Source organism: Dunckerocampus dactyliophorus, chromosome 17 (assembly GCF_027744805.1).
Source record: "Dunckerocampus dactyliophorus isolate RoL2022-P2 chromosome 17, RoL_Ddac_1.1, whole genome shotgun sequence".
Taxonomy (NCBI): domain Eukaryota; kingdom Metazoa; phylum Chordata; class Actinopteri; order Syngnathiformes; family Syngnathidae; genus Dunckerocampus; species Dunckerocampus dactyliophorus.
The window spans coordinates 1,270,210-1,297,774 of NC_072835.1; the positions used below are offsets into that span (position 1 = coordinate 1,270,210).

Genomic DNA, 27,565 nt, shown 5'->3' on the forward strand with positions numbered 1-27,565 from the left:
GGCTGAAGCGGGAAGTCGACCCGAGACCCGCGTGCTTTTGATGAGAGCATCCAGCCAGCAAACCTTATCAAGCCACATTTATTCAGCTTATTATTATTATTTTATTTCATGGATTGTTTTATCGGCCACACGGTGGTCTAGTGGTTAGCATGTTGGCCAACACAGGAACAGCCTGGAGATCGGGAAGACCTGGGTTGGATTCTCCCTTGGGCATTTCTGTGTGGAGTTTGCATGTTCTCCCCGTGTGTGGGGGGGTTCTCCGGGTACTCCGGTTTCCTCCCACATTCCAAAAACATGCATGTTAGCTTCACTGGAGACTCTAAATGGTCCATAGGTATGAATGTGAGTGTTTGTCTATATGTGCCCTGCCATTGGCTGGACACCAGTCCAGGGTGTACCCCGCCTGTCGCCCCAAGTCAGCTGGGATAGGCTCCAGCATGCCCCCGCGACCCTAATGAGGAAGAAGCGGTATAGAAAATGGATGGATGGATAGATTGTTTTATCTGTGATTTATTCTTGCTGTTTATTTATTCACCAAATTCATTATTATTTTTAAACGATGTTTTTTAATTGAATAATAAAAATAAAAAATTGTTCTCAGTTGTGATGTCCATAAAAGGGGGGACATCAGACTGAAAAATCTACGTGTATTTATATATATATATATATATATATATATATACAGTATATGCATTTCTTAAAATATTTTTATATATTTATGTATGTATGCCTTTTTGCTCAATTTTTTTCCTCCTATTTTTGTTTAATTTTATTCCTTTTTCAAATATATGACCCCTAATAAAATCTTTGGGCTTTTTCCCTCAACAAGTTTTTCTAACGAAATGACACGACTTTAAGCTGAAAGATTTGAGATTTAGATTTAGAAGTAAAATGTTTAAAAATCACGAATGTACATTAGTATATATTATATATAAGATTATGACAAAAATCGATCAAAACATAAGTCTTTTTTCATGAACATATACACAACTTCTTTCTAAATATAATTTTTTTTAAATTCAAGAATATCAAGCTTTATTTTTGGGAAAATTATGACTTTTGACTCAAAAAAAATTCCAAAACATGAGCCTTTTTTTCCCTGAAAGTCCAAATCTCTATCTCTATCGCTGCTGGGAAGACGGGAAGTGCCTCAAGACATGAAGGACAGCAAAATAGTGACACTGCATAGAAACAAAGGTAGTCGAAGCGACTGCGACAGCAATCGTGGGATATCGTTGCTCAGCGTCAGAAAGCATTGGCACGTGTTGTTCTCAGCCGTCTTCGGAAGCTCGCGGAAAGGATCCATCCTGAAAGCCAACGTGGTTTCAGACCCGATTGAGATGATCTTTTCTGTCAGGCAGTTACAGGAGAAATGTGGAGAGCAAAACAAACCGCTTTACATCGCATTCATCGACCTGACAAAAGCTTTTGTCACAGTTGGCCGTGAAGGACTGTTCCGAGTTCTCAAGGAGATCGGGTGCCCCCCTCGAATGCAGCAAATCATGAAATCCTTCCATACCGACATGAAAGCTCGTATCCAGTTTTCAGAAGCAGCCGACATCAGCCGTGGAGTAAAACAGGGCTGGTGTGTGCTCCTACCCTCTTCAACATATACCTTGTATTTTGCCGTAATGTTGAAGTATGCTTTCGGCAGCTGGAACTACGGCATCTGCTTCCATGCAAGGTCAACTGACAAGCTGTTCAACTTATCACGTTGGAGCGCAAAATCCAAGATCCGAAAAGTATCCATCAGTGAAATGCTGTTTGCTGACGATGCGGCGTTTGTAGCCCACTCGCAATTGGAATTACAATCAATGCTCGGCATCTTCAACAAAGCCTGCAGCCGCTTCAGTCTCAGCATCAGCCGGCAGAAGACCAAAGTAATGTACCGAGGCAACTCGGACCCACCCGTGATAAATATCGAAAACCACCCGCTCGATGTGGTCCATGAGTTTACATACCTTGGATCCAAATGATCGGACAACCACTCTCTCGACAACGAACTTGACAGAAGAATCGGTCTTGCTGCAGCGACCTTCGGGAAACTATCGCAGAAGGTGTGGCTAACCCGAAAGCTATCAAGACACACGAAGATGGCTGTGTACGAGGCATGCGTCCTCAGTACCTTGCTATACGGCAGTGACACGAGTATTCTCAACATCAAATGGAGCGACCGTATCACCAACAACGAGGTACTCTCCCGTGCAAATTTACCAAGCCTATTCACCCTGCTGCCTGAGCCTCGTCTCTGCTGGGTGGGACGCGTCCATCGGATGGCGGATGGAAGAATACCCAAAGATATTCTATACGGAGAGCTTGCATCCGGACAACGAGCTCGAGGCCGGCCCCCGCTTCAAAGATCTGTGCAAAAAAGACACGAAAGCTCTGGGTTTGGACGAGAGCAGCTGGACGACCGAACCCGCTGGAGTCATGAGCTGAAAAACGGACTCAGGAGGGGTGAGGAGCGCCTCCTCAGTCCGCTGACGAAAAACGATTGGCTGGAAAAAATGCATTGAAAAAGACACCAAAAACAAGCACCTCCATCTGCAACTGCGACTGCCACTGTCGTATGGGGGGGGCCACTCAGCCACAAACAAGGCTGTCTAATCTGCTATCCCCGCTCAAGGCGCAGATCCAGTCTTCCCAGACTGGCGGATGCCAGGAGGAGAGACAACTTCTTTCTAAATAACATTTTGAAAAATTCAAGAATATCCAGCTTTATTTTTTCTAAGATTATGACTTTTTGACTCAAAAAACAATCTGAAAACATGAGCCTTTTTTTCCCTGAAAGTCAAAGAATGAATCCTGGCAAATGACAACTTCATCTTGAAAAACAAACACACTTATCATAGCTTCTAAAGAAATAGTTGGTTTTTGTCAAAATAGGACTTTTTCTCTGTAACATATGCCTTTTGAACTCAAAACTTACACTTTTTCTAAAAACATTATACTATTTTAAAATGAAAGCACTCAAGAATATACGACTTATATTTGAATATTGTACATAAAATGATGACAAAAACGTGTGGGAACATAAGCCTTTACAAAACAAATACATTCAGTCTCATTAAAAAATATTGCTTCATTCTTGAAAGATTAAAAACCTATAATTCATTTATTAAAATTTCTTTTCACAATTTTATGCCTCAGCATGTCATTTTCCTCAAAATTATAGGCAACTTCTTTTTAACACAATAAATGGCTTTACTCTGAAATATTACAACTTTTTTCGAAATAAAATCTTTTAATAATGAAAGAACATACAGCTTCATTTTTGTAAGATTAGAACTTTTTTCTCTCATTAAAAAAATCTCAAAACATGAGCCTTTTTTTCTTGAAAGTACAAATTTATTCTAGCAAATAACAACTTTTTCCTAACCCCCCCCCCCAGACGTTTATTCTCATAAGATTACTATTTCCTTACTATTACTAAGTTTTTATTTTCTTATTTTTTAAAAAACAAGATTACAAATTAGTCATTTAGATTTTTTGCTTGTATTTTTTAAAATGATTTCGTTGACTTCCTTTATTGTACGTTTTTTGTTTTTGTAATGAATCACCGAAATGAATGAGAAAGATGATAATAATAATAATGAGGAGCAGCGTGCAGGTAAATGGGATGTTTGGTGCAGACCGGGCAACAGTGCCACCTGCTGGCTGCAAAAGGAAGTGAAGTAGGCACACATTTGTTTTCATGTCTTTATTTTCCTTTGCAGCGGGAGTTACACCTCCTCTTCCAATTGAAATATGACTTACGTGTCCTGAGAATACTAAATGATGAAAAAGTTGTTGAAAATGTATTTTCTGAACGTGAATGTGGCACGTGTGTGTGTGTGTGTGTGTGTGTGTGTGTGTGCTCGTTGTGTGTTTGAGCAGCAAGCGTCATGTGGTCTTGCGACTACGACCTTTTTTTCCTGCTCTCGAGACTCCCAAAGTCCGCCGGTCGCATCTTCATCTCGGCGAACTGAATGGAGGTTTCGTGTCCCTTCCAGTGGAACCAATTGACGCCCTGCGGGAGGGAGAAACCGACATCAACGCCCGCCTAGAGAAGGAAGGGAGGGGGCGGGACTTCCGTACCTTACTGTGACTCCTGTCGCCATATTTGCCCATCAGGTTGACGCGGTGGCAGTTTTTGTACCAGAAAGCTCCTTTGTAGGACAGAGCGCAGTTGGTGACGGCGATGTCGTTGTCGTTGTCGTAGGTGGAGAAGGGGCGCCCCTGGTGGTATGTCATGGAGTCGCCTGGTGCGGACGCAAAACAAAGCTAACCGTGAAAGACGTCGGTGGTGGTGGCGCCCCCTAAGGATGGGGATGAAAATGCTAGCATAGGTGTCATACCAACATCCTCAAAGTGTTATCCTCATGAGACAGTTGCTCAGTGGCTTATGGACCATTGATGAGCTGCTAAGATGCTAAGGCATTTCGCTAGATGGCGGCCATGTTTTTCCACCAATCTCGCTCAAATTCTTCACCCACGTGCTATCAATCCCGTAAAGGTGCCTACCAAATTTGGTGGCGTTTCGGCTAAACACACCAAAGTTACAGTGGGTGACTTTGGACTGCACATTGGACAGTAAGAGACATTTCAAGGGGCGTTCAAGTTTGGGCAGGTGTTCCAAATTATGCACTTTTTTGCTGGAAAATTGTTCAAATATACATGACTTTAAAAAAATAATCATAAAATGATAGCTTTTTCTCTGTAAAATATGATTTCTATCTCAAAAAGTACACAACTTTCTTCTAAAAAAATTCTACTTCCAAAGATCCCAACTTCCTAAAATGAAAAGAAGAATATATCTTAACTTTCTATCTTTAAGATGAGGGCAAAAACATCTCAAACATAAGCCCCTTTTTCTTGAAAATATACCCAACTTTTTTCCAAACTATTAAACTACTAAAGACTTAAAATAAAATAAAATTTAAAAAAAAGAATATACAACTTTAATTTTGGAGGATTATGACCAAAAAAACATCCAAATATAAGCCTGGTGTTGCTGAAAGTCTACAAGGTTATTCTCATAAGATGATACGTTTTTTTCACGAAAATATGCGAGTTAAAAAAACCCACACAATTATTCTTGAAAGACTACAAATATATATGAAACTTATTTTCACAAGTTTATGCCTTTTTAGATTGGAAAATATACACAGCTTTTTTCTAGACTACATATGACTTTACTCGGAGAGCTTACAACCTTTTTCTAAATAGAATATTTTTTTAAATTCAAGAATAGACATCTTTATTTTTGTAAGATTAGGACTTTTTCCTGAGACAAAAAAATGTCAAAACATTAGCTTTTTTTTTCTTCAAAGTCTACAATTTTATTCTAGTAAGATTACAACTTTAAAAAAAACAACAAACGCATTTATTCTCAAAAGATTGCATTTTTTTCTTGAAAATATATGTAAAAAAAAAAATACAACTTTATTCTTGAAAGATTAAAAATGTATCCAAACAAATTTTCACAATTTTATGCCATTTTCCTCAAAAATATACACAACGTTTTTTTAACCTATATATGACGTTACTCTGAAATAGTACAACTTTTTTCTCAGTAAAATTACGGAGGCCCCGAGGGGACATGGTGGAAAAAAAAATGATGATGGGTAAAAAAAAAAACAAAAACAAAACTTTTGCGTTCCCTCGCAAAACTTTTGCGCGCTAACGCAAAAGAGACGGCGGTAAAGTTAGAAACATATTCACATCTTCAAACTTCCGGGATGAATAACTCCCAAGTGAAGGTTCTAACGCAGCAAACATAACTCTTTCCCACCGTGCAACACAGACAAACAGCTACAAGCCACTTTTGATCAAAACGAGCCGTCTTCTGTGCAGTCTGACTTCTATTGATCTCCAGGAGAAGCCGGAAGCGAGACCGGAGCGCAGGGACCGTCTACAAATGTCTTCTTCTTCTATGGTGGTTGGCGTCAATGTTGCCAACTCCTCAGTAAGACGAGTATCTATTGGCTGTCCTGGAAGGCCATAGATGACGTCGTGGCTAGAAATATATTTACGAAGCAAAAAGTTTGTGAAAATGGACTTTGACATAATTTAGAGCAATTTTTATGAGGTCGTTAATAAATTCACTTGTGTCACGTGTAGCACTGATCAAAAGTCACCTCACACATCAGCGACCTCCTCCTGTTCACACTACAGCAAAGACTTTGGGAAAATGTGCCTTAAATCATTTGGGGGAAATGTTATTGTTTAACAAACGCATTGTGTAACATGTCCGTTCATAGCTTCACTTGGCCATTGATCCATTGATGTGTGAGGTGAATTCTGTGGTCTTACTCTTCACAGAAGTGAAGTTTTTGAATGGACATGTGACAGAATTGAATTTATTAACGATAATTCCAAAATGATTTCAAAGCACATTTTCCAAACTAATTGCTGTAGTAATACCAGGAAGGAGTCGCTGATGTGTGAGGTGACTTTTGATCAGTGCTCCACGTGACACAAGTGAATTTATTAACAACCTCATAAAAATTGCCCTAAATGATGTAAAAGTCCATTTTCACAAACTTGTTGCTTCGTGTATATTTTTGTACTTCTGAACATAATCAAGGTGTTTTTATTTACTCTGTTAATCTATCATACGTATGTTTTTTATCATATGCATAAAAACATGCAAACTAGCCAACGACGTCATCTATGGCCTTCCAGGACAGCCAATAGATACTCGTCTTACTGAGGAGTTGGCAACATTGACGCCAACCACCATAGAAGAAGAAGACATTTGTAGACGGTCCCTGCGCTCCGGTCTCGCTGCCGGCTTCTCCTGGAGATCAATAGAAGTCAGACTGCACAGAAGACGGCTCGTTTTGATCAAAAGTGGCTTGTAGCTGTTTGTCTGTGTTGCACGGTGGGAAAGAGTTATGTTTGCTGCGTTAGAACCTTCACTTGGGAGTTATTCATCCCGGAAGTTTGAAGATGTGAATATGTTTCTAACTTTACCGCCGTCTCTTTTGCGTTAGCTCGCAAACGTTATTTTATTTTATTTTTTTCACCCATCAGATTTTTTTTCTTCATGTCCCCTCCGGGGTCTATATAAAATAGTTTAAAAATTAAAAATATACAACTTAATTTTTGTAAGCTTATGAATTTTTTTCCTCAAAAAGAACATGAGCCTTTTTTCTACAATTTTATTCTAGTAAGATTACAACTTTTATTTATTCTTTTATTTATTTTATTTATTTTCATAAGATTAAAATATTTTTCTTGAAAATGTTGAGGTTTTTTTCTAAATCCAACATTTCATTATGTTTGTTCTCTGAAATATTTGACTTTCTTCTTCTCAAAAAAAAGTCATTTTCTTGGTAGATTATGGCTTTATGCTCAGCGTATAAATATATATTTTTTATTTTAAAGAGCGTTCAAAGACAGAAATGTGTGATTTCTACACACACGAGCACTTTGGTGACGGAGTCAAAGAAAAAAACTGCCTGTAAGGAAGAAACCTGGGAACAGAAGAACAGAACCAGGATTACTTAAAAACAACTAAGTTGTTTTTAAAGTCCAACACGACACCGTGGGAGTTGATCACCTGTGACAAGAAGCTAAACCTAACAACTGACATTCGGATTGTTGTTCCACTTAAATCCTGTAGGTGTCGGCAGCGAGTGTTGCTGACAGCCAAACACCGTGACTGTGGACTAGGAATGCTAATGCTAATAACAATGCTAACATCCACGCACTATGCTATGCTATACTAGGTGTGTGCCCCTTGAGATGTGCCTAGCACTCAAACCCAGAGACAGGCTCAACACATTCACATTCGAAGGAGAGATCCTCCAAAGCGTTCCTTGAAAACCTCACCTGCCGTCCCGCTGTAAGCCCCGATAGAGATCTTGTATCGCGTTCTGGGCTCTGCGATGCTGAACCTGTCATACTGAGCGTAGGCCAACTCGCCGCTGTCCCTCAGGTCCACACGCAGCACGTACTGTCCAGCAGACGTGATCTTGTGAAGGTTGCTCAGACCTGGTTCAGTCAGGGTTAAATATTAGGAACCGAGTTGGAAAAGTTGAAGAAAAAAACACAGCAGATAATCTTACCCAACCAGAACTCGTCATTGACGTTACCAAACCCAGCCGTATAGTTTTTCCAGTTCCTGAAGAAGTCCAGCCTGCCGTTCTGGCGTCTCAAGAAGACCTGAAGAGGGACAGACCCTCATGAGTCCAGCTGTGATGTAATTTCAGCGTCACCTCGCGCCTCACCATCCATCCACCGCCGTCCGTGTCCATGTCGCAGTACACCTGGATGGCCTGGCTGTCCACGCCGCCCACGTAGACCGTGTACACGCCCGACGCCGTCTGTCCGTTCAGGAAGATCTGAGCGCAGTCTTTGGGGTGTCTGTGCAGCTCTCCAACTAGAAGCAAAAGCAAACACCACGTCTCTCACTATCGCTGGCAATTCCACCAAGTCTGAGTCGGTGTGCCTGCCTGTCGTGAAGGTGGTCGTTATGTGGCGACTCCTCCTGTCTCCGGCGACGGCCTGCATTTGGACCGTGTACTCTGTGGATCTGGCCAGCTGGGCCATGATGTAAGACGAGGCCGTGGGGCTCAGCGTCACCTCCTGGCACACACAATTTTAAAAATCCTTTAATATTCAAATCCTACGGTATTTTAGGTATGTGTGTGTTTGGCACCCGGGCTGAGCCGTCCGGCGAGGAGAAGGTGAGGACGTAAACGCTGATTGCAGCCTGTGGAGGTTTCCACGACAGAGTGGCGCTGTCTGCTTGAATGTTAACGGCCATCAGATCTCGCGGAGGGTCCACATCTGGAAACAAGTCTGGATTCTTATTCATGACGTCTTGAAGGAAAATCACCCTTTCTGCCTCTGACCCTCCCCTAGCCAGATGAGCCCACCCCGTGTGTACGCCCACCAGTTGAGGCTTCGCTACGCATCTTAAAATGCAGCCTGGAGCTCTGCCAACTCTCCGTCTGTCAGCTACAGACGTAGGAACTGTAAGTTTTTCCTACCAGTGGTGAATTCTGTTCCAACAGATGCACTCTTCTGAGCCTCTTTGGTGGCAAAGAGCTCCACCGTGTAGAGGCTTCCCGGAGCCAGTGACCGCATGGCTAATTCCGTCGTTGCCCCGGAAACCTGCTCCACGACTGGGGATGCTGTAAGACAACATCAGGGGGTCCGTGACACAATTGCAGCCAATGAAGTAACGGAGAGATTTATGTAGTACCTGACTCAGAGCTGTACATGATGACGTAGCCATCCACCAAGGCTACAGATGGTTGCCACAGCAACAGAGCGGAGCTGTCAGTTACGTTCACTGCAGTCAGACCTTGAGGTCGGTCCAAAACTGGGGGGAAAAAGACATGAGCATCCACTGAGGAAGGTAGATCCCAGTGTGAGTACTCCAGGCCCACCTGTGGTTATGGAGTCAACGCTGGGGTCGCTCTCCTCCAGACCCTTCACTGCAGTGACGGTCACCTGGTACATCTTGCCAGGACTCATGTTGGGCAGCAAGGCCTGAAGGACGTGGCCGTCCACAGTCACCATCATGGGGTTTCCTGTGGACCAGCAGAGAGTCACTACGGCAGCCACTATGATTAAATAGTACAGTGCTACCAGAGGAGCGTATTAGATACTTGGGGTGTAAAGACTAATCGATTAATCGGTGTATTTGCTCTTTGGAGAGCTCCTGTATCAATGTTCCCAACCTTGAATCAAATCATATCGTTGTAGAAATCATTCTTGAACTAAATTGGAGCAATGGTAAAACAAATCAAATCGTTACACCCCTAATACGTCATGTCAGCAATGTCATTTTAGCAGCAATACTATGCTGATCTTACCCCCTTCAAGTGGCACGTATGTGATGCGATAGTTGTCGACTGCCGACTGAGGCATTGACCAGTGGACGACAGTTGAGGAGTCGGTCACGTCAGAAAAACGAAGGCCCTTTGGTGTCATCAGGCCTGGCAGAAAGACAAAGGGTTAATGATGACACCAAAGACATGTCCAAAGAGAGAAGATACCCATCAGTTCGGGCGATCTGAGCTCAACCAGCGTCCAGATCAACACAATGATGAGTGTGCTAAAGAGGTTAGTATAGACCCAGTGGATCCAGTCCCGAGAGGCCACAGAAGTTAGCATAGAACCAGTAAACCCAGTCCTAAGAGGTCCCAGCAGTTAGTATAGACCCAATAGATCTAGTCCTGAGAAGTCCAAGAGGTTAATCAGGACCCAGTGTGGTTTATGTACCTGTCTGAGCTACCCCAAAGATTTGACTGGGATCCAACAAAATGCCATAAATGCCCCAGATGTTAGGATACAACCAGTAAACCCAATCTTGAGAGGTCCCAGAGGTTAGCATACAACCAGTAAACCCAGTCCTAGGAGGCTCCAGAGGTTAGTATAGACCCAGTCGATCCAGTCTTGAGAGGCCCCAGAGGTTAGTATAGAACCAGTAAACTCAGTCCTGAGAGGTTCCAGAGGTTAATAAGGACCCAGTGTGGCTGATGTACCTGTCTGAGCTACCCCAAAGATTGGCTGGGATGTGTGGTCCAAAGAATCTCCATAAAGCTCAATTTCATACTCTGTGCCCCCTGCAAGTCCAGTGATTAGCTTGGTTCGCTGGTCGCCGGCGACGAGGTGCTCCTGAGGGAGTCCCGACCTCTTGCCATCTCGCAGTTTGATAACAAATCTGTCAAAGAGGTCTTCGTCCGCCGCCCACGACACGCGAAAACTGTCAACGGTGATGTCGGAGACAAACAGATGCTCCACCTCGGGTTCCGCCTCTGGCCACAAGGGAAACAATGTTGCAGATGGTTGCTGGTTTCAGTCAGCGATTTCTGACCACAAGAATTCAAGCAAGACGGGTTAGGAGGATCCTTCCAGGCGGCATTCCTTGACCAAGATGCTCACGTCTGTTAGTGCAAGTAAGTCAAAGCCACGACAGACAGGAGATGGAGGGAATTAAAAGACTTTTCATAGACGTTCATCGTGTCAGTTAGGGTCGTTCCAATCAAAACTGCGGCCAATATGCTGGGAGGCCATGCGTCCTCTTGCCAGCCATGACGCTTCCAGTGCATTCAAAGGTAAACAAACAGAAGTTACATCAGCTGACATGTGTGTTTTCCTTCCTCTGACAGGTTTGCCTCACTAAACTGTGTAAGCTACCAGTATCTCACGAACCCCAAGCGCGTAAGCCTGAAAATAAGCATCGGAGGGAAAACACACGGTCAAATATGAACACAAACCAACAAGCTTATATTTCAGAGGCAGTAAAGAAACAGATGGGCGTGCCCCATCGTTGCCTGCTCCCAAGACGGCATCACAGCTAGACGGACAAAAGGAAATGGAAAAAGTGCTTGAGAGGATTCTGGAAAAGATTCATACGAGTCATAAATGTGGTAATAGGACGCAATACTGTGCTGAAGCCTCAGCCGCAGAACATGGCAGAGCTTCTATTTTGAGAAAATAAAAAAAATGTTTTGTGGTTTCGACGCCTGCCAGGTTGTGATGTTGAAGCTTCAGAGTCGCATCATCGCACAGTAGTTGCATCAGGATGAAGGGGGCCCCCATGGGGTGGGTACCTGTGACAGCCACAGTGGAGAGGGGCCGAGAGTGGAGCCCTGCCTCTGAAACGCCCGTCAGCCTGACCTCATAGCCTATACCAGTGATGAGCCCCCCGATGTCCAGGTGGCTCTGGTTCCCTGGCACCGTGAACTCCTGGGGTGCCAGCAGCCAGCCCGAGTCGGTCACCACTAGGTTAAAGTGGCTGAAAGGGCCACTGGAGGGCGTCGGTTCCTCCCGGGCCTGCCGCTGCTTCACCCCCCACGACACACGAAAACCGAAGGGGGTGACGTTGGAAATGGTCAGGTTTTCCACTTTGGGCAAAGGAGCTGGAGGGTGGTGGTGGTTTTGGAGTTAGGATGTGTGCAAGGGTTGCAAAAGCAAATCAGCAAATTGTCTTCTAGCTCTATTTCCAATGTCCTATATATCCTCAATCGAGGGTCTACATGTTACCTAGCTATGATACTTGGATTACCCTGTTCTGGGTCACTCTACTTCCTGAATCTTCCTGGATGCTATTGGAAACAATCTCAAAGCTAGCTTCATGCACGTCAAAAGTCATGCACGTGAAATGTAAGACAGCAAGAGAGGACGTGAGTGAAGTATACCTGTGGCGGCATGGGCTACCACCGAGGGAGTGCGGCGCCCGTGCGAAAGGCCGTACAGTTCAACATTATAGCCCGTGGCGTCCATCAGGTTTGAGAGGATAAAGCTTGTGGCGTCACCGGGCAGACTGAACTCCTGCGGCCCAGACTGCTGATCCGAGTCACTGACCCGGATAACAAAGCCATCAAAGTGGCCCGACACAGTGCTCCATGTCAAGGTGAGGTTATGCGGACTTGGAGATGAAGCAGCTATGGGCCCCAACAGGGGGACATCCTCTGAACAAAGAGAAGAAGATGGCAGTTCAGTCTCGGGTGACTGTGAACTGCTGGGGTCACCATGCGCTTGCGGTGTCCTACCTGTGGTAGCGACAGCAAATAAGGAATGCGTGTTGCGGCCGCCGGCGCTGGCGTACAGCTTTATGTCGTAGCGTGTACTGGCTTTAAGGCCGGCCATGACCGTGGAGCGCACGTGGGCTGGCAGTGCCTGGCCCATCGCCTGCGAGGGCAAAGCAGACTCTCTGACTTCTACTACAAAGTTATCAAACGCCTTGTCGCCCGCCCGCCATGACAGAGACACTCTGTCTGAGGTAACGTTAGAAACAACTAGCCTGGACAAATCGGGCTCTTCCGCTACAGAGAGGAGAGAAAAATATATGCATGGGTTGAGACTAAGCAATGTCATCTTGGATGTAACAAGGTAGACGACGGCGTGTCGTCCCCGCGAAGCTGATCAATGTGTGGCCTTTCAAAAGCAGGGTTTTCAAGAAAAGGGTTTGGATATTTGCAAAGCTCTCAATTTACCGGTCCATCTACGTTCCTACCCTCACCTGCGGTCATGAGCTTTGGGTAGTGATCAAAAGTACAAGATTGTGGGTACAAGCGGCTGAAATGAGTTTTCTCCCTAGGTTGTCTGGGTTCTCCTTTAGAGATAAGGTGAGAAGCACTGTCATTCGGGAGAAACTCGGAGTAGAACTGCTGCTCCTCTGCATTGAGGGGAGCCAGATGGCTCGGGCACTTGGTCAGGATACTTCCATCCAACCATTTAGAGGCCTCAGGGAAGACCCAGGAAAAATTGGAGAGACTATGTCTCTCAACTAGCCTGGAAACACTTTGGGATCCGCTGGGAGGAGATGGATGAAGTTGCCGGGGAGAGGGAAGTCTGGGCTTCCCTGCAAGGCTGCTGCCCCTGTGACCTGACCTTGGATAAGCGGAGGAAGATGGATGGGTGGATGGTTTGGGTAATTGGGTTCCAAATGCCTTGAAGGACATGCCAAGACAATTTTATTATGATCCAACATATGGTCAACGACTGATAGGCAATTAGCTGTAAGCTCTGCCCCTGTTGTGGTGGATGGTGGCCATGTCTCTTGACCCATCTCGTTCAAACTCCAGTGACTATAGAGTATGTCACTCTCTGAAACCTGTTTACTAACTTTGGTGATCAAGTGAAAATTGAAAAGGAATGAAAGGTTCTTACGGTTTAGAATTTTGGAAAATTCTTGGCTCAATAACATCAATGCGATTTGGCAGACAGCTTTGAAAATAATCGCATAGTCTACGCATTACAGATGCATCTTTTGACAAAGTTTCACACTCCTGCATGAAACTGTTGAAGAGGAGAAGCAATTACAAATTTGGCGAACAAAGAAACTAGGTGAAGAGTATAAACGTTATTCGTCACTTCGCGGGGATGACAGTCATTTTTAAAATGCTCGATGCTGATTAATTTAACTACAAGAACACTTAAAGTCGCAAATACCTGTCGATGCAACAACACTGACAGCTCTCGTTCGGGATGCCTTAAACGTCCCGTAGAGGTAGGCTACATAGTCGGAGCTGGGCCGCAGCCCCGAGACCTCGTGCGACGTCGCATTGCGGGACAGGTTATACTCCCTCGGCTGCATCAGCCAATCAGAATCAATAATCTCCAGCACAAAACCATCAAAGTCTCCTTCAGTGTCGTTCCAGGTGACCCAAAAGCTCTCGTAGGTCAAGTTTGACACGTAAAGATGGCCGAGCGACGGCTGACACGCTGAAGGGAGAAACCATCATTAGATGTTTCAGTCAGAGTGCAAACTGTTGCTTGCACATGCACGTGTTTTATGACCCAGCTTGGATCACGCAGCAAGAAGGCAAGTCTTTTTCAGGCAGAATTCAAACGCTTAAGAGATCCTAGGAACAGTTTGTGCCACTCACTTTTTTACTTTCAAGCCATTTTGACGTTGTTGAATGAACATAGGTGACATTTGCCAGACGATATTCCTTTCAAAACATTTTAGAAAATCTATCTCTGTACCTCTCTGCACACATTTGTACGTCGCCAACTGAAAATGTCCATTTTCATCCCACATTTAGCTTTTTAGTGTGTTTTTACTTTAGCTTTGTTTTTTCCGATTTAGAAATACAGTAGTTATAGTTCCAAATCTGACACAGGAAAATATAAAAATAAATAAAGTCAATGTTGCTGCCAATCACTGACCCATCTCAGGACCTAAGAATGATAATCATAAATAAATAGTGATAAGAAAAAGTGATAAAATCATTTTTCGTTGTCTGAGTCAGATTTTAAGAGTGAATTCTCAGGACCTCTTAAGCGTTGACCCATCATGCTCCTGTGGATCCCTTCTGCGTAACGTGGTAGAAGGTGGGCATGCAGGCGCCATGAAGCTTGCATGAAAGCACCTGTGTTATTTGACCTTGATGACAACAAGAAGGAGTTGGGTCATTTGCCACTCAAGACCGACTGCTGTTGCTGCTCACACATCCTTGGGCAAATGATGCTTCGAGGAAAATGATGAAGTTACCGATTTGCTTTTGCCATCATTGCAGCACATCAGCGTCAAACGCGACCGCAAGGCAGCGCAGGGCAGAAGGGATGGGCGGGGCTTCATGCATTTGGACGGAAGGCTCGACATTGAAAGGGACGACCCGAGTGATGAGGAGGCCGCCATCACTGTGCCTTCTCTCAGCTCCACACAATCAGTGGCTGCAAGGTGCCGGTGCGGTGGTTAAGCGGAAGCGTCACAACAACGTGAGGTTGTTGTCATGAGTTTCATGCAGCGTAGTAAAGACGTCAACATGAAAAAGTCAAGAAGATGAACAACAACCTGGCTCTTTTTCAAAGTGGGAGATTTTTGGGGAATATGGAAACGCATTTTCACATCGGACGTAATGAAAAGAGACATTTGCCAGACATTTCAGAAAAGTCATCGACGTTCCTTCAATTAGACTAAAATGCAAACGCAACACAAAAAACTGACACATTAGTTCACGGGTGTCCAAAATGCGGCCCAGTGTTGTTTTCTTATTGGCCTGCGGCACAGATGAAAAATATTATTTAACAAGAAAACAAAAAAAAAGAAAAAAAAAAACAGAAAAAATTTGAAAATTTGCAGTAATTTTAACAGAATATAGTCAAAATATTAAGAGAAACAAGTTATAATGTAATGAGAATAATATGAAATATTAAAGAAAATATTATCAGAAACAAACCAAACAACATATAAAGTTGTCATTGTCAACAGCTGAAATTTATACAAGAATATAGTCAAAATATTCAGAGAAAAAAAGTTATACTGTAACGAGAAAAAAGGTCTCAATTTTATGAGAATAAACTTGTAATATTGGAAAAATAATGTTCTTTTCGTAGCATAGAGTTGAAAAAAAAATGTATATATACTTTTATGTCATAATATTATGAGAAACACATTTTTGGAAAATTACATTGGGGAAAAAGTTATAATATTACAGCAATTAAGTCAATGTTATGAGAAATGTTTATTTAAGAAAAAAGTTGAAATATCTTATATATATATATTATATAAATCAACAGTAATTTTACAAGAATAAAGTCAAAATATTAAGAAAAAGTTGTAATTTTACAAGAATAATGTCATAATATTATGAGAAAAAATATGAATTATTAAAGAAAAAATACATAATTTTGTTAAAAAGTCACAATATTATGAAAAACAGACAAAACAATTCATAAAGTTGTCAACTATTATGGGAATAAAGTCATAATTACGAGAAGAACATTTTGTAGAAGAAAGTTCAAGAAAAAAACCCATAGCCTTTGAGTATGGGGTTGAGGTTTGAACACCAGGATTGTTTTCATTTTTGGACTTTTGGTATGCACGTTGGTGGATTTAAATGTTCCACCATGTGTACTGTGTTGTCAAACAGCCGCTAAAAAGTGTTAGCATGCTAATAAGCTACAAACCTGTTGGTTTGTGAGCCCGCTGAAGCTTATTTGTGTGATAAAAACCGTTATTTGTTGAAATAAACAAGTCATTTGGCGATGGAATCAATAGTGAGCGAGCTAGCATGCTACGTATTACAGCCTTGCACGGATGTTGTTAGTGCTGATGAGGAGTAAAGAAGCAGAAAAGATGAGGTTAAAAAAACAACACCTTGTTACATCACTGACTAAGGTTAATTCCCGCCCCCTTGTTGTTGTTACAGGAAGTGAGCTAGCAAGCAGAGCAGGTGGCGGGTACCTGTGGCGGCTTCGGCGTACACGGGCTCAAGGAAGGAGCCCCGGTAGAGCCCGTACAGGCCCACCATGTAGCTGGTGTTGGCGTTCAGGCCCCACAGGCCCAGACTGAGGGCGCCCCCCGACACGGTGAGGTTCTGGCTCTCCGCCATATTGTCCAAGTTTGTTACCTCCACCACAAAGCTGTCAAAGTCGGCACCGGTCGAGGGGCTCCAGGACGCCGTGAAGCCATCCCACGTTATGTCGGAAAAGGTGAGGTTGCCCACTGAGGGCTTCTGTGCCTCTGCTGGGTCACAAAATTACATCATTGGTCATTCAGCCTGGCTCCTAACCAGCAGGGGGCAGCACACAAAAAGAAAACCACCTTGACAAACCTGAAAAGTGATAAGGAATGATACTAGCTCCAAGTACCTGTTGTAGCAAAACCTTTGAGAGTTAAGCAAGTGAAGTTCCCCTCCAACATTCCTTGCAATGTTATTTCATAGAGCGTCGAGGGGGCCAAGCCCTCCATTTCCACGCTCCTCCCACTTCCTGTTAGCACCATCACACGTGTGGGCGCCGACGGAGCGAGGAGCTCCACCGAGAAGCTCTGGTAAGACTGGTCCGGCACGGACCAGGCCAGGCTAATGCTAGTGGAGGTAACACTTAGGACCCTGAGGTCTCCCGAGGATGCGGTGGTTTCTGGCTGCAGGGGTTTGGCTGGCGTTTGAAGATCCTGAGAAGACGGTGTGGGGGCTGCTGGGCCCAGGACATCTGGAGGGGAAGCTTTGGGAGCTACTGTGAATTAAAAAAGGTTAAAGAATGCCTTTTTGGTGCTCGGCTAGAGAGTGGAAGAGAACCTGGGAGGAGTTCAAATAAGACACGTTAAATAAACGATGTTAAATGCAGACTTAAAACCGCTTCAAGTACCCTACCAAGTGTGCCAAAAATGGCACAGTACGGATTGCTTTATTTTAGAAATGCAGGATACCTTTTTTTTTAAAACGATAACTTTCTTACTCAAGACAGATACGACACCGATAACCAGTAACTTTTTTATATCGACCTTTTTAATTAGAGTTGAATCGAATTATCAAATTCAAACAATGTGACTGAACGACTCATAAGTGCTTCTGCCATTTTGGCAGCATGCTAGCTTCCTAGCTAGCAGGAAAGCTGCATCTAGAATTGACACATTTGACTCCTAATAATTTTATTACCTCAGTTAGATACACAAGAGAGTTATAGAAAATAAATAACAGTGGTGTATAAGAGGTCGTGTTGTTTATATTTAGTAGTTTTGTCATTATTAGTGTACACCCGCCCACCTCATATCAGTCTGCCATTTTGGCGGTAAGCTAGCTTGCTACCTAGCAGGGAAACTGTAACTGGAATCTACACATTTGACTCCTAGTAATTTTGTTACCTCAGTTATCTACACGAGAGAGTTGTAAAAATAATTAACATTGGTGTATAAGAAGTTGTATTGTTTGTGTTTAGTAGTTATGTCGTTACTAGCATCTACCCACTTCATAAGAATTTCCGCCATTTTGGCAGTAAGCTAGCTTGCTAGCTAGCAGGAGGTTCCTATTTCCTTGATTCCTAATACTTTTTTTTTTGTCTCTTAGTTAGCTACACAAGAGAGTTACGAAAGGAATTAACACTGGTGTGTAAGAGGTTTTATTGTTTGTGTTAAGTAGTTTTGTGGTAACTAGTGTCCACCCACCTCACCTCAGAGTTTCTGCCATTTTTGCTAGCTAGCAGGCGAACTGCATCTGGAGTCTCCACATTTGATTCATCATAATTTTGTTATCTTATTTAGTTACACAGGAGAGTTGTAAAAATAATTACCAGTGGTATATATGAGATTTTGTTGTTTGTGTCCACCCACCTGTGGATGCGGTCAGAGTGACCGGCAAGCTCATCTTGTGGCCTCGCTCCGCTGTCAAGGTGATGGAGTAGCTCATAGCGGGCGTCAGGTCGAGTAAGATGAAGGAGGTGTCAGTGGGCGGGACCTCGGCCTCCTCCACTTGTCCGTCTCTGGAGACGTACACCAGCCTGTAGCTGGTCACTTTGGCGTGGGGCTTCTGCCACTGGATGGAGATGGAGGTCTCGGTGGATCCGGTTTGCTCCAAAGCTCTTGGAGGGTCGAGGTCTGGCGTATAGAAGTAAGGAAAAACTCTTAAATCACGGCGAGTGTATTTGGATAGCTGCTCACTCACCCGTGGCTGCGTTCACGGTGGCTGGCAGACTCTCACGCTCGTTCTTCACCCCGGTCACGCCAATCCCGTACTCTGTCCCTGGCTTTAGCCCTGAGGAGACATCACGCCATTGAAGCACTCTTTGAGGTCATCCGCATGGCGTTCACTTACCACTGATTGTGGCGGTAGTGGTGTCTCCCGGTCCTCGAGGGAACACTTCCTCGCCGTGAGCGGCCCCCGACAGTGGGCTGTATTTCACGCGGTAGCTGTCCACGTTGGCCCGGCTATTGCGCCAGCGTAAGGTGATGCTGTCCTCTGTCTGGGACACCGCCACTAGATGCCTGGGGGCATCTATCCCTACGCAACAAAGACACTGATTTTTCTAACAGCAAATATTTCAAAGAGACGTCCTGTTTTTGCATGTTTCTGTGCTTATCTAAAAAAAAAGCTAAACCGATTTGAACAAAAGAACATTTACATTTTGGGCATGGATGCAGGAGTTTAGCATTTTGGAAAACTCAGGATTCCATGAAAGATGGCGGACGTGTTTTTGCTTCCTCGATTGACTTGGCAGTTGGCCGTTACAACCACCGACAGGACTGGAGTGGAACGTTACTTACAACAAAACATTTTGCAACAGCAAAACACGAGATCGCCTTAGAAGACTGGCGCAATCGCACAAGAACATACGTTTATTTCCACCTCTGAAATTGTTTTACACTTTTTAGGTTGTCACTATCGTTGATCACTTCATTCGTTTTATACATTTTTATTCTTTATCATTGCTGTTACCTGTATTGTTATTGACTGTTTTAATCGCACCTCAAGGACTGCTAGCTTAAAGCGCTAGCTCATGTAGGCCTTACTTGATTTCGATTGAACAAGTACAGTGGTACCTTGATTAATGTCATTAATCCGTTCCAGAAGGTCCGACTCAAACCAAAACGGACTGTAACCAAAGCAAATGTTCCCATAGAAAACAATGTTACGCAGGAACCGGAGTACATGAGTATGCATGGATGTGTGCACCGCAGCACTCCCGTCACATTTACGTACTTCTGAAATGACCACGGTCTTCCCTTTAAGCTGTAAAATTGGGAGGTCTTGCATCCTTGTCTCAGTACTGTCCATTGCCTTTCTCTTTTATACAGTCCATGTATTTGAAACGTCGTGTATCTCTCTGTGGCGCAGCAACTTGGATGTCAACAAACGCTGTTGCCCTAAAAGGTCGCCTGCGGCCCGCAATGCATTGCGCAATCACGTGCAAGTATCGCGGGACTTCGTCTTGGCCGCCTGGTCCAAGATGGTGGTGTAAAAAAAACGGAAGGCATGTTGGACGCTAAACTTTAGCTTAGCACAAATTTTAGATGTTAACTGAAAAACACGCAAACCGGGGCAGATGTTGACTGAGGTACCACTGAATGCTACTTGTTGTCATTTTGTGTGACAGGTGTGTCCAGGAGACCTGTGGTGAAGGTGGTGATGGTGGGCTCGCTGTTGGCGTCCTGCCTGCGAGAGACGAGGGACACTGTGTACTCGGTGTCGGGCTTCAAACCCTCCAGGCTGTGCTGCTTGTCCGGCGGGAAAATCTCCACCTTGGCGTCCTCGGAGGGGGCGGAGCTAGGCTTGTAAAAGATGGTGACCCGGTCCGACGGTGCCGCCGGCTGAGACCAGCTGACCAGGGCCGAGGAGTCGGTAACATCCTGGACCTGCAGCTGCTGTGGGGCGTCGATGTCTGCGGGAGGGGAGAGGTCAGTGAGATTCCCAAAATCAAAAGTGGAGGTTTTTCCCTTTCTGCAGAGGTTGTACATTATTCACTTTCATACAGTCACACTCTACTTGCACTGGGGCCAAGCAGTTCAATGACCCTCCAGATGGAGTCGAGGCAGTACAGTACAGTATGGTATGAGGTCTGCCCTCTACTGAGTGCTAATCTAGTTTCACAAATGTGAGGTATAAATGTATAAGTATGAAGATGTCTTGCATAGAAACGCACTAGTCACTATCACAACTCCAAAATACACTGACCTCCATCGAAGACAAATGTGTCGACTTGCCTCAATCCACTGGAGATCCCCGGAGGGCTAAAATGGCAGAGAAGATTTACTAACCTCATTCTAACATCCATCTCTGTGTGCACGCTGTGCATAAATACGTGACCTCAGTGGCACGACGGGCCGTCACGCTACATTTGAAAGTGAACTACTTTTCCACGCTCCAAGAAGATGATCGCAAAAACCTGGACACAGTGTCAAAAGGTGGTGGTGGTGGTGTGTGTGTGTGTGTGTGTGTGTGTGTGTGTGTGTGTGTGTGTGTGTGGGGGGGGGGGGGGGGGGGGGGGGGGGGGGGGCTTATGTGGGAAAATATGAAAACACAGTCACGGTCGGACCACTTTGTTCAGTTGCTACATATTGAAGGGATTTGACTGTTCCTATCGTTTCTGGGTTGACATCAAAGTTGTAACACTTTTCAGCTGGCAGATAGATGAACAGATAGATGAATAGATAGATGAACAGATAGATGAACAGATAGATGAACAGATAGATGAACAGATAGATGAACAGATAGATGAATAGATAGATGAACAGATAGATGAATAGATAGATGAACAGATAGATGAACAGATAGATGAACAGATAGATGAATAGATAGATGAACAGATAGATGAATAGATAGATGAACAGATAGATGAATAGATAGATGAACAGATAGATGAATAGATAGATGAACAGATAGATGAATAGATAGATGAACAGATAGAAGAGGAAATGGACGCACAACATGCCTGTGCTGGCTGCTCAGTGAAATATGAATAATCAGGATCAAGGAAAAGTGCACTTTTTTTGGAATGCTGCCCATCACCCACAATCCTTATGTGAGACAAGAACTTTTTTGTGCGTTTTAAAGATATAAATGTTGCAAATGTTGCACTGAGCCAACCACAGCCAACCACATGAAGTTAAGTCAAACTTTTTAGCAGCTTCTCCTTTGTTGTGTTTGCAGCTATTTCTTCCAGTTGGTGAAGTGGGCATCAAATCAAATCAAAGTTTATTTGTATAGCACCTTACAACATCCCAATGGTGCCCAAGAAGCTTCACAAGAGTAAAAGACAGGTTATAGCAAATAAGAACAGAGTAAGATCAAATATGATAGAAAAAAAAAAACAGGCACAGAATCACAACTAAAGTGCATACCTGTATAATCATCATGTGTCATAAGCCAGTCTGAATAAATCAGTTTTTAAAAGAGATTTAAATACTGATAACTCTGTAGTAGATCGTAGCGCAGGTGGAAGGGAGTTCCAAAGTGTGGGGGCAAACCCAGCAAAAGCGCGAGCCCCCAATTTTTTGTATTTCATCCTTGGGACTTCTAATGTGTGTTGAGAAGAGCGCAGGGCCCTGGAGTGGTGACGGACACTTAAAAGCTCAGCCAAGTTTGCTGGACCAAGGCCATTGAACACAAATAAAAGGACTTCAAAACTGATTCTAGACTGTACCGGGAACCAATGGAGAGAACGGAGAACTGGAGTGATATGGGCGTATTTTGGCGCATTAGTTAGAAGGCGAGCAGCTGCGTTTTGTACCAACTGGAGCCTGTGGAGGAGGGACTGATTTACTCCAGTGTAGAGGGCATTACAATCATCAAGCCTCAAGCTGATGAAAGCATGAATCGCTTTTTCAAGATCTGTACTTTGACAAAAAGGGCTTCACCTTTGGCAGGAGCCTGACGTGGAAGAAACTTGCTCTTACCACAGAACTCATTTGCTTATCAAACTTTAGACTGTTGTCAAAAAACACACTAAGGTTTTTAACAGCAGGAGCAAAAAGAGGGATGTGGGTGTTAAAATTGGGTTCAGTGTGCGTTGAATCGGGGGTAAAAACAATATACTCCATTCAAACTAGGAATTGAAATTAATAAATTTGAACAATCCCGGGAGAATGGGAATGTTAGTCCCGGTTCCCATCAATGATCGAGACTCGATGCCCAACCTTACCTTTTAAGGTTGTGTTATTTTGAGGACACACGTGTACTTGCTTGACCCAAGACACGTTGGAGAGACTATGTTTCCCAACTGGCCTGGGAACGCCTCAGGATCCGCCGGGAGGAGCTGGAAGAAGTGGCCGGGGAGAGGAAAATCTGGGCCTCCCTGCTTAGGCTGCTGCCCCTGCGACGATGGATGGATGGATGGATGGATGGACGTGTACTTGCTAACATTAGCTACCTTATAACTGTAACTGTAACTGTAACTGGGTGTTTAACTTTGTAACAGGCAGGCCCCAGTCAGTCAGAGTCCACAATCGCACATCCAGCTCAAGAATTGTGAGCACTGGGACCCCACAGGGGTGTGTGCTGAGTCCGCTCCTCTACACGCTCTTCACCTACGATTGCGTGGCCTCCCAGAACAACACCAGCATCATTAAATTTGCGGATGACACTACAGTCATCGGACAGATCACTGGTGGTGTTGAAACATCATACAGAAGAGAGGTGGCGGACCTCATAGCTTGGTGTCGTGATAACAATCTCCTTCTCAATACAGATAAGACTAAAGAGATGATCATCGACCCAAGAACAAGGGAAAAGGAGCCGCATAGACCCCTGTTTATTGATGAGACTGAGGTGGAGAGGGTGAAAACCTTCAAGTTCCTTGGCACACACATCAGCGAGGACCTCACCTGGTCTCACAACACCCAACAAATTCTGAAGAAGTCCCAAAGGAGACTGTACTTCCTGAGAAGACTGAGGAAATTTGGCATGTCCACCACAATCCTGAGTTGCTTCTACAGATGCACTATGGAAAGTGTCCTTACCGCCTCCATCACTGTTTGGTACGGTAACTGTACAACACGTGATAGGAAGGCACTCCAGCGGGTGATCAAGACCTCACAGAACATTGTTGGGGCAGCCCTCCCCTCACTGCAAGACATTTATAAAACTAGAGTCCTACGAAGAACACACAACCTCATCAAGGACAGCACACATCCACAACACTCATTATTCACACTCCTACCGTCAGGCAGACGCTACAGGAGTTTGAAGTCCAGGACCACAAGGCTGGCAAACAGCTTTTACCCACAGGCCATCAGGCTTCTCAACAAAGCACGCACACACGCCGCACGCAACACACGCACACACTCATAGCACTTCATTTATTTATTTATTTGTATTAATGTCTCTTCTGTTGTTGTTGCTTAATTTATTGGTATTTATGTTTCTTATGTTCTTATTCATTTCTTGTGTTTTCTTTCTTTTCTTGGGAGAATGAACAGAATAAGAATTTCATTGCATAGTAGAACTGCCTCTTTTACTATGCATATGACAATAAAACTCTTGAATCGTGAATCTTATACTGCAGTATTAAGAATCCACAGTCCTCACTTTGCTGCTGCTGCGCACCTCTTCAATAAAATGTCTCCTTGCCACCTGTAGCCTGGTTCTCCTCCGTTGCTTTTTGTTAGCATTTATCACTGCGTTCTGATGTGTTAAATGCAGTGACATTTTAGCACTTTAGCATCCTATATTTTCGGCTAAAAACGAGAAAAACGGCATAAAATGCAATAATACTGTATTGGCCTTGAACTCACTGGTTGTGACTCGTTTGGACGTCGGAGGTCCCCTGGTGTTGTTCTTGATGACGCTGATGGACACCTCATACTCCTGCCCCGGTCCGAGGCCTGACTGAAGGAAGTGATTTTGATTTGAAGGAACGGTGCTCACCACTTTTCCGTTTTCTTCTTTCTTCAACAAAAAGAAGAAGAACAAGTGAGATGAGCTGACAACTGTGAGAATGACGCAGGAAGGAAAAGTCATCCATAAAGACTTTAAAGACTTAACAGGACGTCGCCCCTGGCTCAGATTCTAAGCAGCACTTTGTCACAGTTCTTTACTTCTATTTTCCATGCGTCAAAGCAAACACTGGGGACTAAATGAAATCCATGTTCTTCCGAGCTGAGACATCCAGGAAAAACAGCCTGCCTTAACACCTCTCACTCATAAAATCTCTGGGAAATTTTTCAAATGGGGCCGACCGTGTTGCGGAAGTAGATCTCCCAGCCGTCAAAGGGGATGTTGAGCTGCTCCCACACCACCTCAACGGAGGTCTCCCTCACAGACTTGAACCTCAAACCTTCTGGCTGTGGAAGAGCTACAGGGATTCAAACCAAGATCAGACAAAGCTGCATCAACATGAAGTTGTTCTCTGGGGTTTCTTTGCTACCTGTGGCCACCCTGGCGCTGACTGGTACACTCCTCTTGTTGCTCAGGACGGCGTACACGTTGATCTGGTACTCTAAGCCCGGCTCTAGCTCTTTGACCGTGGCAGTGGTTCGGTCTCCCGGCACGGTGAACTCAAGCAGGAGCCCGCCGGGCTGGGTGGGCACGTATGTGACAAGGTATTCAGTAACCAGCATGTCATTGATCCAGGACAAGTCCACCGTCTCCATGGTGACCTCGCCGACAGAGAGATCCTTTGGAGGGGACACTGGAAATACCAAAAAGTTGGAGAGTTCTCATGATCTTAACCACACACTAGCTAATGCGAGCTCCAGAGAAACATCTGGATGTGGGGAGAGGAGAAGATGAAAAAAAACCAAAAAACAAACGTCTTCACAGAAATAGTTTTTCAGTGGGGAGCAGGGGTTTCTGGGTTCGACTGTCTACTTAGGTCTTTTCCTTTTCTTGTCTGCAGCTTCCACTTATAGCCAAAAAACTTGTATACTAGGGTCATCCATCCTTCCATATTCTATCATTTATCCAGTTACTGACACACTACACGATCATGTTCATGTACTGTTTAACACATACCTTCAAAGCAGTCATCTCCAATATATCCCTCGTCGCAGAGGCACTGACCCTTGACACAGTGCCCTTTGTCGTGGCAGTTGTTGAGGCAGCTCAGCTCTGCGCAGCTCTCCCCTTCATAGCCACTCTCACAGGTGCACCTCCCGTTGATGCAGCGCCCCCTGTTGTTGCAGTTGTCTGGACAGGTTTGCACAGAGCAGTCAACCCCCGAGTAGCCCTCCTGACAGACGCATACGCCGTCATCGCAGTATCCTCGAGCCAAGCAGTCGTTTGGGCACGCTTTCTGACCGCAGTCCTCCCCGGCGAATCCCTCATCGCACACACACTGCCCATCTATGCAGCGACCGTGGTTACGGCAGTTGTTAGGGCAGCTCAGCTGGGCACAGTCGTCACCAGCGAATCCGGGGTGGCACCTGCAACGCCCCTCAACACAGTCACCACGGCCAAAGCAGTTTGAGGGGCAGGTCTTGATGCTGCAGTCCTCACCGGCGAATCCTTCCTGGCACACACACTGCCCATTGATGCAGCGACCCCTCTGGAGGCAGTTGCTCGGGCAAGATAGCTCAGAGCAATCGCTTCCTTGGAAGCCGACATCACACGCACACTGTCCATTGATGCATTGGCCTCTGCTGTTGCAGTTGTTGGGACACGCCAACTGGCTGCAATCCTCCCCTTGATACCCGTCGTCGCAGATGCACATCCCGTTGAAGCACGTGCCTCTGTCGCTGCAGTCGTTGAGGCAGGTGGGGCGGGAGCAGTCCTCTCCACTGTAACCTGCCGCGCACACGCACCGGCCGTCAACGCAAAAGCCGTTACTGTGACAGTCACCGGGACAAGTGCGCTGTCCGCAGTCCTCCCCCCCGAAACCTCGGTCACAGCGGCAGGTGCCGTTCACGCAGCGCCCGCGCCCATAGCAGTTTTTGGGACAGATCAGTTCTGAGCAGTCCTCGCCAAGGAAACCATCCGAGCAGATGCACATGCCTCCCACGCAGCGTCCTCGGCCCTGGCACATGTTGGGACACTCGGACTCAGTGCAGTTAGGACCCTGCCAGCCAGGCTCACATCTACAGCTGCAGGTCTCCGCGCTGTAGTTACCATGGCCGCCACAGAAAGGCCTCGTTCTCACGTTCCCTTTGACAGACAAAGATTAGACGTTAAAAGCAGGGATCTCGTCAAAACAGATGGTATTATGCTAGCATCACGTTTCAAAAATGTGTCAACTGTCGGCCTGCAGGTGGGCTTTCCTGGCTGAGCTGATGGGCATGATTAATTGACCATTAAGAATTTCTGCCTAAATGGGCTGCAGAATAAACCAAGCTTTTCCAAACTTCTGAAAACGATGACTGACTTCCTTCATGACCCACCTGCCACCTGTGCGCCACAACAGGTGCCCTCGCCTCCGCACTGACTCCTCAACGCCGACACCTCCCCCTCAAGCATTTCGATGCGGCTCATGAGGTCTCTCAGGCCTGGCACTTCGGCGCCGCAGCCACACACCTGCCGAGGAATGTTAATGCGGTGGGTGAAGACGATCTGGTTCTCGCCGTCCGTGGCCTGGTGTGCGGCGTGGCGGCCGGAGGTGACGGCAGTCTCCGTCTGGGGCACGCTCTTGGGACCGTCCAGGTTGACAGAGCACAGGCTGCTGGCAGGGACGTTGATGTTGTAAACGTGATTAAAAACCACAGGCTGGTCGGCACCAGGCAAGGTGATGTTGTGTTCTTCAGGGGTTTGGCGGCGATGGCGGAGCATCTTTTTTACGAGGCCAGCGGCGCAGGCGGTGAGTAAGACGCTCAGAAGGAGGCAGTGCATGAGGCCTCTTGTCGCCATCTTGCTTGAACTTGGTCAGTGGCGATAGATCTGTAACAGACAACAATATTAAGGTCCTGTCCACACAGAAAGGTTCTTGTTTTTTTGGGGGGGGCGGTTTTAAAAAATTTGTGGATTACTAA

At 45.1% G+C, this 27,565-nt stretch overlaps 1 protein-coding gene across 9 annotated transcripts in view; it reads right to left on the reverse strand.

Annotated features, from left to right (window-relative positions):
• Positions 1–3,530: 3,530 nt before the first annotated feature.
• LOC129170059 (tenascin-like) overlaps positions 3,531–27,565 on the reverse strand; it is a 47,985-nt gene continuing 23,950 nt past the window's right edge. For 5 of the 9 annotated variants that reach the window (XM_054757221.1, XM_054757219.1, XM_054757220.1 and 2 more), the window contains 22 exons: positions 26,981–27,473; positions 25,620–26,747; positions 25,033–25,296; positions 24,845–24,960; positions 24,401–24,554; positions 20,281–20,550; positions 18,987–19,172; positions 18,837–18,926; positions 18,506–18,769; positions 17,047–17,412; positions 16,640–16,921; positions 9,813–9,935; positions 9,384–9,527; positions 9,197–9,316; positions 8,982–9,125; positions 8,648–8,778; positions 8,442–8,574; positions 8,217–8,368; positions 8,055–8,151; positions 7,819–7,980; positions 4,078–4,241; positions 3,535–4,009 (listed from right to left, as the gene is read on the reverse strand). In XM_054757221.1, the coding sequence (XP_054613196.1) occupies positions 3,899–4,009; positions 4,078–4,241; positions 7,819–7,980; positions 8,055–8,151; positions 8,217–8,368; positions 8,442–8,574; positions 8,648–8,778; positions 8,982–9,125; positions 9,197–9,316; positions 9,384–9,527; positions 9,813–9,935; positions 16,640–16,921; positions 17,047–17,412; positions 18,506–18,769; positions 18,837–18,926; positions 18,987–19,172; positions 20,281–20,550; positions 24,401–24,554; positions 24,845–24,960; positions 25,033–25,296; positions 25,620–26,747; positions 26,981–27,443 (5,064 nt within the window). In that variant the 5' untranslated portion in view covers positions 27,444–27,473 and the 3' untranslated portion in view covers positions 3,535–3,898. Of the gene's footprint in view, positions 4,010–4,077; positions 4,242–7,818; positions 7,981–8,054; positions 8,152–8,216; positions 8,369–8,441; positions 8,575–8,647; positions 8,779–8,981; positions 9,126–9,196; positions 9,317–9,383; positions 9,528–9,812; positions 9,936–10,484; positions 10,758–11,555; positions 11,865–12,143; positions 12,771–13,899; positions 14,173–16,639; positions 16,922–17,046; positions 17,413–18,505; positions 18,770–18,836; positions 18,927–18,986; positions 19,173–20,280; positions 20,551–24,400; positions 24,555–24,844; positions 24,961–25,032; positions 25,297–25,619; positions 26,748–26,980; positions 27,474–27,565 lie in introns of all 9 variants that reach the window. The other 4 variants (XM_054757227.1, XM_054757224.1, XM_054757225.1 and 1 more) reach the window with 4 other exon arrangements.